The following is a 14,093-nucleotide window of genomic DNA, read 5'->3' on the forward strand; positions in this document are numbered from 1 at the left end:
ACACACACACACACACACACACACACACACACACACACACACACACACACACACACACACACACACACGCACACACACAGCCACACACACACACACAGCCACACACACACACAAGTGCGAGCGAGCGATGTGGAAACCTTCATCGATGCGGCGAGGGTGAAGACGGAGACGTTTCCGTTGCTGAGACCAAACAGAAGGACACCGTCAATATGTCCGACGCTCGTCACGCTCCCAGACAGCAGAATTGGCCGGTCCTTCAGCGCTGTACGTGGTCATGGGGATGGAGGGTGATGTGAAGGGTGAATGTGATGTGAAAGGTGAATGTGATTTGAAGGGTGAATGTGATTGGGCATTGATGTGGACGTGCTCCTTACTTGCTTACAATGCATTCCCTCCCCTCCAAAACACAAACACACACAGAGGCAAATACCTGCTGTGGATGATGCTTTGGCTGTGAGAGAGACGACGGAGAGACGTGCGCGCCCAAGCTCGGCCAGGAAGACTTGCTGTCGCGTCGGATGAGTGAAATTTAAGAATGACGCACGATCTTGCCCCGACCACACACACACACACACACACACACACACACACACACACACACACAGTGAGAGACACGCACACACGCACACACACACAGACACAGACACACACACAGACACGCACACAGACAGACAGACACACACACACACACAAAACCCCATCCCTGTCCACCTCTACTCTGCACCTGGTTGTGGTCGTCCTGAATGGCGGAGAAGGCCTTCTGCTTTGTGGCGATGGAGCCAATAAGATGCAGCAGCTGCAGCGCCGGTGTTGCTCGGCTCTTCGGTCGCCCTTTCCCCTTCGCTCGCGACGCACTCAGCCATGAACACGCATCAAACAGAACAAAGTGGCCGTCGCAGCTCACAGCAACATGCGTGAGCACACGCGAGGCATCATTGTCGTCGTCAGCGATGTAGGTGCTGCTGCTGCTGCTACCACCCATCGCAGTTGTGCTGGTGCTTGCTGCGCTCTGCGCTTGTGGCAGCGGTGTGGTCGCAGCTGTCGATGCAGGTGTGCCTGACGACAGTTGCGCTGGCTGCGGTCGAGGGAAGAGGTGGGCATGCTCCGCTCGCGATAGCAGTGGCACCACATCGGTGATGCTGCCGCCGCCATGGGGCACCGGCAGAACGCCCTGGTCAACAATGATGCTCTTCATGTTGTGGTGTTGTGCTTGCTGTGTTTGCTTTGCTGTCGGCGGTGGCGGCGGCGGTGCTTGCAGGCACATGTACACATGGGTGGTTGGGTGGTAGACGAACAGCACCAAATCAGCCCCAGTTGGTTGCTGGGCGTCTTCGCCATCCTCTGCACTGGTGCTGGGATGCATGTGCTGATCTGCATCCCGGCCTTGGTGCGGCTGCACACGCCGTCGCTGTCGCAATGGAAGGAGTGCAAAACACGGCAGCCCTCGTGCTCGCGGCGGCAGCTCCATCACCACTTGCCAATCAAGGCGACCCGAGCCATCCGTATCGCCACTGCCGTGCTTGATAGGAGCGCCGATCAGCAGTGCCCCGGCGCTGCGGCCGCTGACATGCGGCGCCGGTGCGGGGAATGCCACCGCTGCATTCGGCTTCTTCTTGGGCTGTTTGTTGTGTTCGGGCCCCAGTACGGACTCTGAACGAGTCCATATTCTCCCAAAGCACACCTGCGCGTCTGCCGGCAGCTGTTGCTGCTCCCACCCCTCTGCATCATCAACAGGCGCAAAGAGCATGGTCATGAAGCAACTGGGAAGGTGGGCGGCACACGCCACAACCGCACATGTGTGTATGTGTGCCGTGCGCTTGTGTGTGTGTGTGTGTGTGCGCGCGCGCTTGTTTGAGTGTGTTCGTATAATTTGCTCTGCGTCCAAAGCAGACACCATGACACACACACACGCACATGTCTTCTCACACCTTGAGCGTGGATAAAGTTGTCGCCTTTAATAGCTTGCAGCTCCTCGCGAATCAAGATCTCCTTCCAGGCCGCCTCAAACATCCGCTTCACAAGCCCATCTTCACACACACGCACAGAAGGCATCGTGAGCGCAGGACGTGTGAATCACGAAGCGGGTGGCATCAGGAGTTGGAGACAGAAGCAGACGCATAGACACACACACAGGCACACACACAAAAGTCAGTGCACTCACACACCGATGGTGCGAAAGGGCTCAGGCAACACAAACGACATGGTTTGGTTTGGTTGGTTGTCCTCTTTTGCCGTCGTTACATCGAAAAGTTAAGCACATCTTCCATTAATCCTCCACAATGCCAACCCATCGATTCGACTTGCTTGCTTGCTTCAGTGTGGCAGGGCTGTACTGCTGTTGAGACGGAAAGGACAGCGAAACGAAACAAGGCCTCCAGCTGGACAGAAACGGGAAAGCATGAGATGAACAAACAAACGCACACACACACACACACATCAATGGAAACAAAGGGCAGACAAGTCACGTTGGATGACACATGGAACCGCGCGCTAACATGCGGGCACACTGGCATGTGCACGAGTGCAAACAACATCACCAGGCAAGAAAGAAAAACAATGGCACCACCAACACCACCAACATCAAGGCACTACCAGCACCACTATCAGCGTCAAGGTACCAACAACACTACAGACAGCAACGGCAACATCAGCAAGAAGCTATAGCAGAATGAAACAACGGTGCAACGTGTCGACAACACAGAGCACAATCCCCCGCCAGCTGGGCATGTGCGTCTTTATGTGAGAGGTGTGATCGCGCAAGCTTCAAGAGGACTCGTCCACGGACAGCGCGGTGGACTTGGCGCGCACGGGCGGCTTAGGCTTTGGCTTTGGCTTGGGCGCGGGCGCGGGCGGTGGTGCGGCGGCTGTCTTGGCCGCTGTTGGAGGAGGAGCAGCCACGCCGCCGCGTGGAGGTGGACGCGGCTTGGGCTTGGCTGGCGACACGGGCGGTGCAGGCTTTTCGGCAGCCAGCGGAGGTTTGCTGTCCCACGCTTCATCGTTGGAGATGGTGGACGCCACGCTCGTCCGTGACGCCGTCTACCGCAGACAGTTCCAGAAACGGAAACCAAGCAAGGACGCGGGAGATGTGAAAGAGGAATTAGCTTGCAGCACATCGCAGCACGATCGAGCCAGGGCACAAAACACACGTACACACAGACACAGGCATTTACACAGACAGACACACACACAGACACAGGCACTTACACAGACAGACACACACACAGACACAGGCATTTACACAGACACACACACAGACACAGGCATTTACACAGACAGACACACACACACTCACACACACACCTACACAAACAGACGTAAACACACACATAGGCACTTGCACAGACAGACACAGACACGCACAGACGAATACACGTACACACAGACACGCACATACACAACAGCAACAAGGCCGTGCTTCAGGCTTACGTGTGTGAGGGACGTCTTGGAAGGAGTGCGATCCACCTGTGTCTCCCCGAGGAGCGAGGTGTCCGACAGCAGCTTCGCTGGCGGCGGTGGTGGGGGCAGTGCGTCGTCATCACCGTCAACAGAGACCGGCACGCCCGGTGGTGGCGGCGGCGGCAGCTGCTGCGGGGGCTCGTCTGCTGCTTCCTGCTGTGGCTCTTCAGCCTGCACTGCCGCTGGTGGCGGCGGTGGTGGTGGTGCACTCTCGGGTGGTGGCGGCAACTCATCACCTTCACCTTCACCTTCACCTTCACCTTCCTCCTCTTGTGGCATCTTCTCCTGCTGTTGAGGCACTTCACCTTCCTGCGCCTTCCCCGTCGGCGCTGGCGCTGCTTGCTGCTCCGATACCTCCTCGGTCGCACCATCATCACCGCCTTCTTCCTCTTCAGCAGCACCGCTAGTCTCCTGTGCTTCGAGCTTCTCCTCCTCCTTTTCTCCCTCCGTTGTTGCCGCTGGCTCCTCGGAGGATGGTTCCTTAACGTCTTCAGCAGCCGCGTCTGCCTGCTCCTGTTGTTGCTGTTCTTCTTCTTCTTCTTCCCCGTGCTTCTTCTCCTCTTCAGCCCCTGTTGCTGCTGCCGTCCCCTCTTCCTCCTGCTTTTCTTCTTGCTCATCGTGCTGGGCGGCAGTGGATTCTTCATCCTTCTTCGCATCCGTGGCGACCGGAGGCTCCTCTTGTGTCCCCTGTGCTTTCTCTTCCTCGCCTTCATCACCAGCGCCAGCAGCAACAACATCGTGCGTGCCGTTCCGAGCAGCCCCGCTGTCTTCCTTCTCTTCCTCTTCCTTCTCCTCCGCTGCTCCAGTCTCCGTTTCCGCCTCCTTCTCGTCAAACCCCGCTGCTTCTGCTGCCTCCGTCTTGTCTTCAACCTTGTTCTTCTGCCTTTCTTCGTCCTTGGCCTTGTCCCCGTCTTCGTCCTCGCCCTCCAAGCGCGCTGACAGGCGGGCGTGCACCTTGGCGGCGGACGGCTTGAGCGCCGATGGCGGCAGCAGGCGAATGCCACCCACCACGCCCTTGGGCTTCGCAGCGGGCATCGGCTCCTTGGCCTTCTCCTTCTCCTCTCCCCCCTTCTCCTCACCATCAGCCTTCTGTTTGTCTGCCTCGTCACCAGCACTGCTGCCTGCTGTCGCTGCCTCAATGGCAGTGGCTTCCTCCGAGCCCACAGGCGCTGCAGCAACGCTTGCCCGCTTGCTGCTGGGTCCGCTCTTGGCTGCGTCTGCGGTGGGCGCGTCCGCTGGCTCCTCCGCTGTCGCTGCCGCCTCAGTCGACTCGTCGCTTGTCTTCTTCGTCTTCTCACCACCAGCAGCACCAGCATCGGCCTCTGCCTTCTCCTCCTCCTTTTCCTCTGGCTCGGCAATGTCATGTGACTTGGACGCTGACTTGAACAGGCGCCCAAGCAGCCCACTCTTGCGCTTTGTTTTGCCTTCGCCCTCCTCCTCAGCACCGGCCTTGTCCTTCTTCTCTTCCTCCTTTTCTGGCGGCTGCTGTGCCTTGCTTGCTGGCGGCCTGCTCGGCGGGGCTGGGCGCGGCTTCGGCTGTGGCGCCTGCGGTGCTGCTGCTGTCGCCTCGCTGCCTGCTTCCTCGTCCACCACAGACGTGCGCTTTGGTGGGGAGCGCGATGGTGGCGGTGGACGCATTGCAACGCGAGGCGCCTCGCTTGGTGGTGGCTTGCGTGGTGCGGCTGTTGGCGCCGTCACGGCTGTGGATGACGTTGTGCGCGACACCGTTGCGCTCGTCGATGCATTGCCCTGCTCGTCCTCGCCGCGTGCACGGCGCTGGCGTGTTGGCGGGCGTCGACCACCGTGGCGCGGACGGCCCTTGTTGGCGTGGTGCAGCTGCGGGTTGTTGGACGCCTTGCCCGCATCAGCGGGCGGCAGCTCAAACCCAATAGGCGCCTCGTTCTTCACATCGCTGCACATGCAAACAAATTACGTGTACATGAGTGAGTGAGTGAGTGAGTGAGTGAGTGAGTGAGTGTGTGTGTGTGTGTGTGTGTGAGTGTGTGTGTGAGTGAGTGAGTGAGTGAGTGAGTGAGTGAGTGTGTGAGTGTGTGTGTGTGTGAGTGAGCAAGTGTAATTGTGCGTATGGCAGGGAAGAAATGGCGCAAGATGAGGGTGCAAGCAGGCGCAAACTCGGAGATGTCTTTGTGTGCCAGCATGTGCTCGAGTGCACAGTCGCGATGGCGACGTACATTGACATGGTGAGGTCGGTGATGCGCACGCTGTGGGTTTTCTGGCGCGCCTGCTTGATCTCAGGCAACTCCTGCCATTTACGCGTTTGCGATTGGTCGGTTAATTGGAAGGTGATGTGAGCGGAACAGGGCACTTTTATGCAGGTGCACTGATCCGACATGAACACACACGCGCATGTGAAACACACAACACTCACATCATACACATAGCACACATAACTCTCACCACACACCCACACACACACACACACGCACAAACACACACAACACGCACCTCGACGTTTTCGACACCCGACGCATCGCGGGCGATGAGGATGGCGCGGAGACGCTGGACAGCGCGGTTGATGATGAAGTCCGTCACGTTCTCCGCAGCGGTGCTCACCTGTGGCCAGAGGAACAGGGCGGCGGTAGGGGGAAGGGGAGGAAGGATCACATGTGAATGAAGACCCATTGTGAACGAAGATGTGAAACCATGTGCGAACGAAGACGACTTTGGAGAGCAAGCATGCGCACATGCACCACACGCGCACGTACATACACACACGCACGTGTCCATGCACATACACCCATACACACCTGCTGTGCGGCGGCGTTCATGACGTGGTTGCAGGCAGAGTCAGCAACCGCAGTCACCACTACAAGAGCAATTGTCAAGAGTAACACCGCCACCATGGTTGCACGGTGAGCAACACGAGCAAGGAAGGATGCCAGACTTATTCGGTAGCAAGTGACAACAAGACACGGATGGCAAAACCAAAGCCAGCAAACACCACGGCACGTGGTACGCACCGAGCTCCTTGCAGAGGGTGTCGTGGTCCTCCTTGGTTGGGCGGAACAGATCGTCAAGACTCTCGCCAGCAGCGGCCTGCACGCGCACGCGAGAAGAGGTGCAGTGAGCACATGGGGCCGTGCGTGAGACTGGCGTAGCGCATGGGGGAAAGCAAAACCATAGGAAACTCACCACCACACACATACACACACACACATACACACACATACACACACATTCGCGCGCGCACACACGCACATATACACACTCACGCACATACACACAGAGAGCACGCACCTCTGTGGCAGCGTAGAGCTCCTGCACGCTTGTGTTGAGCATGGTGCTGAGGGAGGCGGCGAGGTCGCCACCAAAGTCGGCAAACTTGTGGGCAAGCTCGCCCGTCAACGTCTCCTCAAGCTCGCGTTGCACTGCAGAGTATGTGCCAGCCAGCATGAGGGTCAGTTGGGGTGAGTTGGAGCGACAAAAAAGTGTGACGAATAGAGGCTTACACACATGCACACAAACGCACACAAATGCACATGCACACACCCACGCATACCTTTAAAGACGGTGCCGGAAGCGCGGACGGTAGTCGATGCGTTTGCCAGCGCCTCGTCCTTCTCTTGGCCATCCTGTAAGCAGGCACGCCACCAGGGCGACAAAACAAGACCGGGAAGCAGGCATGAGACGTGCGGTGTATGCATTTGCATCACATTGCATGACATGCGCGCTGGCATTGTAGGCCGCCTCTTCGAAACGTTCCTGTCAACTGTCACCTCAAGTTGCCAATCAACAACAATCGACAATGACCACCAGCACGGCAGATGTGATCATGGTTGACACGGAACAAACCAGCGCACCTCGCACACGGTGGAGACTTGGTCAACGAGCGTGGCCAGCAACCGCGCCTTCGACGATGATGAGTCGGCCACCACCGTCGTCTTGGCAGCAGAGAGGTGGCGCGAGGGACTGTGATTCTGCGCGAGCGAGGCCTGGATGTCATTGAGGGTGGCGACGAGGGACGGGGATGCCTTGGACAGGGCCGAGCCAATGTCGTTGAACGGCAGGGGAAAGCGCTTGAGTGTCTTGTTCGTGCGCAGTGCGGACGCAATCTCGCGCAGCCCCGTCTCAGATACGCCGTTCTCGTCCATCCGCACTTCCTCCAGCGTCTGCAGGGCACAATTTGGGGGGGGGGGGTATGTGCGTATGTGATTGAGTGAGTGTACGTGTGTGTATGTGATTGAGCATGTTAACGTAATGCGTGTGTGTACGCGCAGCATGATGCGTGCACGTGTATCATCTCAGTCAAGAGCGGCCCTGCCAAACGGATGGTTCACACTTCTTTGCGCCATGGGTGTGACACAGCACCACAGCACCTGGTTGTAGTGGAGCATGCTGGCGACCTGGCGAATACCGCAGTCCCCAAGCATGTTTCCAGACACGTCCAGCCACTGCGCACGCACACATGGGAGATGGAGAAGTGCAAGGGAGTGCGGAGGTGGAATGAACGCGATGTGATGGGTTGGGTTTCCAGGCGATAAACAGGAGACAATACAAGCGTAGTTTCATCACCAACGACCGCAGCCACCTCCACCACCACCAGCAGTACCACCGCCATTGTAAAGCAGCGCGTGACCGTACCTCGATGGTGGTGTTGTGTCCCAGTGCGGGCAGGATCTTACAAAAGTCCGTCTTCAGCTTGAGATGGCTCAGATCGAGCTCGGCAATGCCCTGCGCACGCATTTGCAGATGAACACACACACACACACACAGTTAAGTGTCATGATGGCACAGTGTCAAGCACGCATGATTTCACACACGACCAAAGGACGCGACCAAGGGAAATGGCATGTGTCCGCACCAGAGATCCCTGGAAGAGCGTGCGCAGCGCCATGAGCGTTTTCTCCGCCGTCTTCGCCTTGCCGAGGTTGTGGCTAACGTCCAAGCGCTGGTGCACAGCAGCAAAGCCAGGCATGTACCGAAGGCAAGTGTCATAGGCACGTGTGCATGCATGTGTGAATGGGGGTGGGGCGTGAATTGCGCGAATGCGATGGGCAACAATGCACGCGACAGGCGATGCAAGCACCCACAATAGCGCCGTCGCCGCTGCACGAAACATAGTATGAGAGAGCACACAACCAAACGACAGGAGCAGTGCTCCCTACCCTGAGTGTTTTGCTGTTGGAGGAAGCGGCACCAATCAGCCTGGACAGGCCCGTGTCGCCAAAGTCTAAACATCACATGCACGTGTGTGTGTGTGTGTGTGTGTGTGTGTGTGTGTGTGTGTGTGGTGAGCGCAGCGGTGAAGGCTAGAGGTGATGAGGTGAGATTCCACGTTATCCTGAACCGGGAAACGGCCGAGCAAGGTACAGAGAGGAAACGTGCACTTCGTGTGCACTTCGTGTGCATTTCGTGTGCATTTCGTGTGCATTTCGTGTGCATTCATGTGCATGTGCACTCGTATGCATGTGTGCATTTGTGCGTATGCGCAACAACACTGCTTGTTCTTGTTGTTCTCCTCCCCTCTCCTCCTTGCCCGTTCAAGAGCAGCGAACCGTTTGCGCTGATGTCCAGGGCCACGACGCATGCGAGGCGCGGCAGCGTGTGGTGGATGACGTCCACACACCCATCGTCGCTGCCAAGGTCGCAGTGCGCGAGGTTGAGCGACACGTTCGACAGCAGCGGGTTGTCCGCCAGCGCATCTGCAGCACAATGGAAGGAGGTGTGCGTGCGTGTGTGCGTGTGTCCGTGTGTGCGTGCGTGTGTGCGTGCGTGCGTGTGTGTGCGTGTGCGTGTGTGTGTGCGTGTGTAACATAAGTGCGTGTGCTTGTGTAACACAAGTACGTGTCTGTGACGTGCAAGCATTGTGTCGAACGTAAACTGTCGTACAGGCGCACGAAAGAGAACGAAGCAAAACAACACTGTGACACATCCATAGGAGTGCGCAACAAACACAATGCCAACAAACACAATGCACCACCGCTGTCATGCGCACCGAGAATGGCCTTGAGGGCGTCCTTGGGCAACTTGCAACCTGCGAGGGAGAGGTGCGTCAGGCACGGCGACCGCTGGAAAAACGCAATCGCATTCGGCTGCAGCCGCGTCGTTTTCCTGTTGGGAAGAGGAGGGGGGGGGGCGGATGTGCGCGAGGGAGGATGAAACGCAGGGTGAGATTGCGTGCAATGTGTGGTGGGGGTTGGGCATAGGTGTACAGCGTGCACGTCGAAGTCGTCGTGCGTTAACACGGGTGGGTGCAACTTGCATTTCAACGCACACACACACACGCGCGCGCGCGCAATGAACACGATCACAATGACACACACAGACACACACACACAGACACACACACACACACACCTTGCTGAGAACTTGCAGTCGGCGAGCTTGAGCACAGCGAGGTGTTCAAAGATGGACGTGCCAAGCGTGGTCAGCACGGCTTCAAGGCTGCATCCCGTGTTCGACACGTCAAGGTGACTCAGCACATTGCTGCCGGACAACAGGTCCGCAACCGCCGTCACGCCATCCTGCAGGCCACCACAAATATATACGGCGTGGCAGCGGTGAGTTTGAGAGTAGGGGTGGTTGTGGTGTACCACCTAACACAACAAGCGACACACGAGCACGCGTGCCTTCACGCACACACACACACACACACACACACACAAAGCACACACACACACAAAGCACACACACACAAAGCACACACACACACATACACACACACACAAAGCACATGGGCACAGAACATGACACACACGCACGCACAACAGAATAAAACACAAACACACAGAACAACAACACACACAACGACGCACCTGCCCGATGTTGTTTCCGCTGACGTCAATGATCTGAAGACTGGTTGCGGAGCGCTTGTTTGCACAGAGGGCGCGGGCAAGCGGCGCGGCGGCCTTGGAGGACATGCCGACAGACGCGAGATGCAGTTCACGCACACCCAGGATCAGCGTCTCGATGGACGCGGCCAGCTCAAGTACAACACCGTCGCCCAGGCTGTGGGGGTGGTGGGGATGGTGCGTGGTGGAGTGGTGGCGGTGATTAGGCGGGAAGGTGCGTTAGCGAGAAAGAAGCGTGCGAGAGCACGCCGTTTTGTTGTAGCTCTCCCTCCCACACTACCTCACACACACACACACACACACACACACACACACACACACACACACACACACACACACGTGCACACACACGTGCACACACACGTGCACACACACACACACATGCGTGCGCACCTGTTTTCGCTAAAGTCGATGTGGCTGATGGACTGGCGCCTGTTGCTGCCGAGGGCGTGGCAGAGGCGGGACCAAAACTTGGTGTCGGCCTGGATGTGGCGCAGCGTCAGCCGCTGCACGTGGCACGTGCGACGAACCAGCGACACCAACGCATCCAACGTCTCCGTGGACTGCCGCATTGGGGGGAGTGATGGGTATCGTGAGGATGGTAGTCATGATGGTGGTGATTCGAGGGGTGGGTGCTTGCACACACGAGAACATATAGCACACACGAGAACATATAGCACACACACACACACACACACACACACGCACACACACACACACGCACACACGCGCGCGCATACATGCACACACACACAAACACACGCACACACGCGCGCGCGTACATGCACACACACACACAAACACACACACACACACACACCAGTTTGACGTTCTTGATGACGACGGAGGTGAACCACGAGTTGTGCAGAAGGGCGGTGATGAGCGCGGGCGCAAAGCTGACCGTTAACACCATTCCCATCAAAGCGATGCAGGCATCACCACAGCGTGAGATATGAGGCGATGCACATTCACGTGAACGGTGAACCGTGTGCAAGTTCATTCACGTTCTCCGTCCCGCCACACCTCAACCAAAACGCAGCAACTGCGCACAGCACCGACCACGCCGACGTGCGTTTCACCGTATTCGCTACGCACCCATCCTGCAAGAGGTGGAAGTCGTCGGCAACAAACTCGCGTTGGCGAGAGGTGTGGTAGCGCTCAATCAGCTCCTCCATCCCGGGAAAGATGCTGCCGATGCCGTGGTAGTCGCACGCCACCTTGAATGCCTTTACAAACCCGCCTGCAAAGCCACAACGTCGGAAGGTTGTGATGGTGAGCGCGTGAGCGTAAGCGTGTGAAGGTTGTGTGTATATGTGTGTGTATGTGTGTGTATGGGGGGGGGGGGCACAAGTTGGTTAGCATGCGTGCGTGCGTGCGTGTGTGTGTGTGTGTGTGTGGATGAGGACGTGGATGCAATTGAGCTCGTGCTGCTGCTTGACCACAAAGGGTGGTTAGGTGGGCGGTGATGTCAGTGGATGGGCCACCACGAAAACCCGTTACTTGCGGCGGTAGGAGTTGCCAGTTGCACTTGCGAGCACAAAACAGACAATACTGCACGACGGCTTGCGTACCGCATGGCTGTGGCGTGTCTGTGGAAACGCGTGGGATCTTTGCGGGAATGTTGCAGTTGAGGATGTTGCTGAGGGACGCGTGCGGGAAGATGCGCCTCAGGAGTGCGTAGATGGCCGTCACAAACACAGACGGCTGAGCTTCAACGTTGGCCAGAAGCCACTCCTGGTTCATGCCAGTGATGCGAATGGCCTGTACGCACAGCATGGATGTGTGTGTGTGTGTGTGCGTGTGTATTTGCATTTGCGGGTGTGGGTGCATTTGCGTGTGTGTATTTGTGTGTGTGGGTGTGTGTTTGCGCGTGTGTGTGTTTCCGTGCAGGCGCCGTCATTTCACATGGAAGAAACAAAAGCACACACACACACACACACACAACACATAACACATAACACACGCGCATACAGTCACACACATACAGTCGCATACACATACACGACGCACAACACACAACACACGCCCATACAGTCACACACACACAACACACACAACACATACACATACACGACGCACATGTACCTGTTCGTTGCCGTGGGTGACGGCGTTGATGGAGATGACATCAAGGATGTGCATGGTGGTCTCGATTTTGCCTCCTTTTGGGGCGATGAGGTGGAGGGATGCCTGGTGCAGCGCCAGCACAACATCGCGGCGCTTGTCTTTCTCCACGTGGGTGACGTGCTTTGTCTTTGTGACAAACGCCGCCTTGACGGCGCTTTTCAGCGCTGCGGCTGCAATGTCGCCTGCGCTCGCCATGGCTTTCCCCTCCGCGTTGGGTGTGCTGATGTGGCACCTGCCTATTCCTCAGCACCAGCGGTCCTTGAACAAAGTCTGAGAGCTGTCCTTGGGCTGGTGGGTGGTGTATTTGAAGAAGGTGGTGGTCGTGTTGTTTGTTGTTGGTGTTTGGCTTCTTGTTGGAGTGCGCTGAATGTGCACACGATATTCTATGCAAATCTTAAACCAGAATTCCGCACCCAAAGATAGAGAGGACGCAAGCGAGGGAAGCAAGTGTTGCACGTCGTCCTGCTTTGTCTCCATACTTCTTACTTTGCGGTGTGTTGTCTGTTGTCTGTTGTTGTATTGTGTTCGCCTTGGCATGCATGATGCGTGTGCTCGCACGGAAAATAATAAGGAAAACAACAGAAGAGAGGGTGGCTACCCTTGCAGCGTGACCGCACTTGCATTGGAAGTCGAAGCTGTGGGAAGCAAGCAAAGAAAAAACACAAAAACACAACCATCGTGCACTCGCGTTCACACGCGTCCGCACACACTAGAGCACACACACACACACACACACACACACACACACACACACACACACACACACACGCACGCACGCACACGCGCGTAAACATGCGCAGTGTCATTGGTTGTCGTAGTAGCGCTTCTTCATGTCGCGGTACTTTCGCAACTTGATGGCGGGCACAAATTCGTTGTTGAAGTACCATCTCCCGCGCGCAACCGCGTGCAACACTTCCTCCTCCGTTTTCAGGTCCTTATTCGCCATAAACTCTTGCTGTGTTGCGTGCGTGCGTGTGTGTGTGCGTGCGTGCGTGCGTGCGTGCGTGTGTGTGTGAGGACCTGGTGGTTGCAGGAGAGAAGAAGGAAGACGAGCAACACACATGCACATTCACACACACACACACATTCACACATGCACATTCACATATGCACAAGCACACACACATGCACAAGCACTCACACACATTCATATACAAGGCTCACACTCATCCACAAGCACACGCACATAAACACACACACACACACAAGCGCTCACATACATAAACACACACAAGCACATAAACACACACACACACAAGCGCTCACATACATAAACACACACAAGCACATAAACACACAGGAGCGCACCTTCACCCTTCGTCGAACAACGTCCAGGCCAGCTGGATAGTCCTTGCCTGCAAATATGTATCGCTTGTACAACTCCCGCACCGCAGGGTGCATCCCCAAGCACGTGCGCATCATCCGCATGGCTGACGCGCGAGTGTGTGTGGAAGCAATCAAAACACTCCTCACAGCCAGCTAGTGCAGTGTCAAATCACACAGTCACACACAACCACCCTCAGTCTGAACGTATCCCAGTGTTGTCACACTCACACACACAGTCACACAATGAAAGATGTGTGACGTGGCGACCGCGAAACAATGCGTGTTTCGTCGAGTCAGCACCACTCCCGCATCAGCACCAGCAGCAGTCGTTGTTTTTGTTTGGGTTTGTTTTTTTTTCGTCCACGAGAGGAAAAT

General features: G+C 56.7%; 3 protein-coding genes across 3 annotated transcripts in view; all 3 read right to left on the reverse strand.

The window, feature by feature from the left end:
* PTSG_01329 (uncharacterized protein) overlaps positions 1-2,239 on the reverse strand; it is a gene marked incomplete at its 3' end in the record, with an annotated part of 3,073 nt that extends 834 nt beyond the window's left edge. The window contains exons 1-5 of the mRNA XM_004997243.1: positions 2,166-2,239; positions 1,929-2,027; positions 725-1,719; positions 431-506; positions 138-262 (exon numbers count right to left, since the gene is read on the reverse strand). Of these exons, the coding sequence (XP_004997300.1) occupies positions 138-262; positions 431-506; positions 725-1,719; positions 1,929-2,027; positions 2,166-2,202 (1,332 nt within the window). The 5' untranslated portion in view covers positions 2,203-2,239. The remainder of the gene's footprint in view (positions 1-137; positions 263-430; positions 507-724; positions 1,720-1,928; positions 2,028-2,165) is intronic.
* A 73-nt stretch (positions 2,240-2,312) lies between these two features.
* On the reverse strand, positions 2,313-12,751 carry PTSG_01330 (uncharacterized protein). The gene is made up of 22 exons (XM_004997244.1): positions 12,354-12,751; positions 11,840-12,029; positions 11,364-11,508; positions 11,089-11,164; positions 10,662-10,831; positions 10,233-10,425; positions 9,775-9,941; positions 9,413-9,528; positions 8,973-9,119; positions 8,583-8,647; positions 8,279-8,365; positions 8,059-8,148; positions 7,794-7,868; positions 7,278-7,586; positions 6,977-7,049; positions 6,715-6,845; positions 6,438-6,513; positions 6,225-6,283; positions 5,923-6,030; positions 5,649-5,719; positions 3,427-5,368; positions 2,313-3,036 (listed from the first exon to the last, which is right to left on the reverse strand). The coding sequence occupies exons 1-22, from the start codon at positions 12,585-12,587 to the stop codon at positions 2,764-2,766; spliced, it is 4,797 nt and encodes a 1,598-aa protein (XP_004997301.1). The 5' UTR covers positions 12,588-12,751; the 3' UTR covers positions 2,313-2,763.
* A 134-nt stretch (positions 12,752-12,885) lies between these two features.
* PTSG_11708 (uncharacterized protein) lies at positions 12,886-14,083 on the reverse strand. The gene is made up of 2 exons (XM_004997245.1): positions 13,701-14,083; positions 12,886-13,347 (listed from the first exon to the last, which is right to left on the reverse strand). The coding sequence occupies exons 1-2, from the start codon at positions 13,818-13,820 to the stop codon at positions 13,195-13,197; spliced, it is 273 nt and encodes a 90-aa protein (XP_004997302.1). The 5' UTR covers positions 13,821-14,083; the 3' UTR covers positions 12,886-13,194.
* Positions 14,084-14,093: the final 10 nt, after the last annotated feature.

This window comes from Salpingoeca rosetta (genome assembly GCF_000188695.1).
Source record: "Salpingoeca rosetta unplaced genomic scaffold supercont1.4, whole genome shotgun sequence".
NCBI lineage: Eukaryota > Choanoflagellata > Craspedida > Salpingoecidae > Salpingoeca > Salpingoeca rosetta.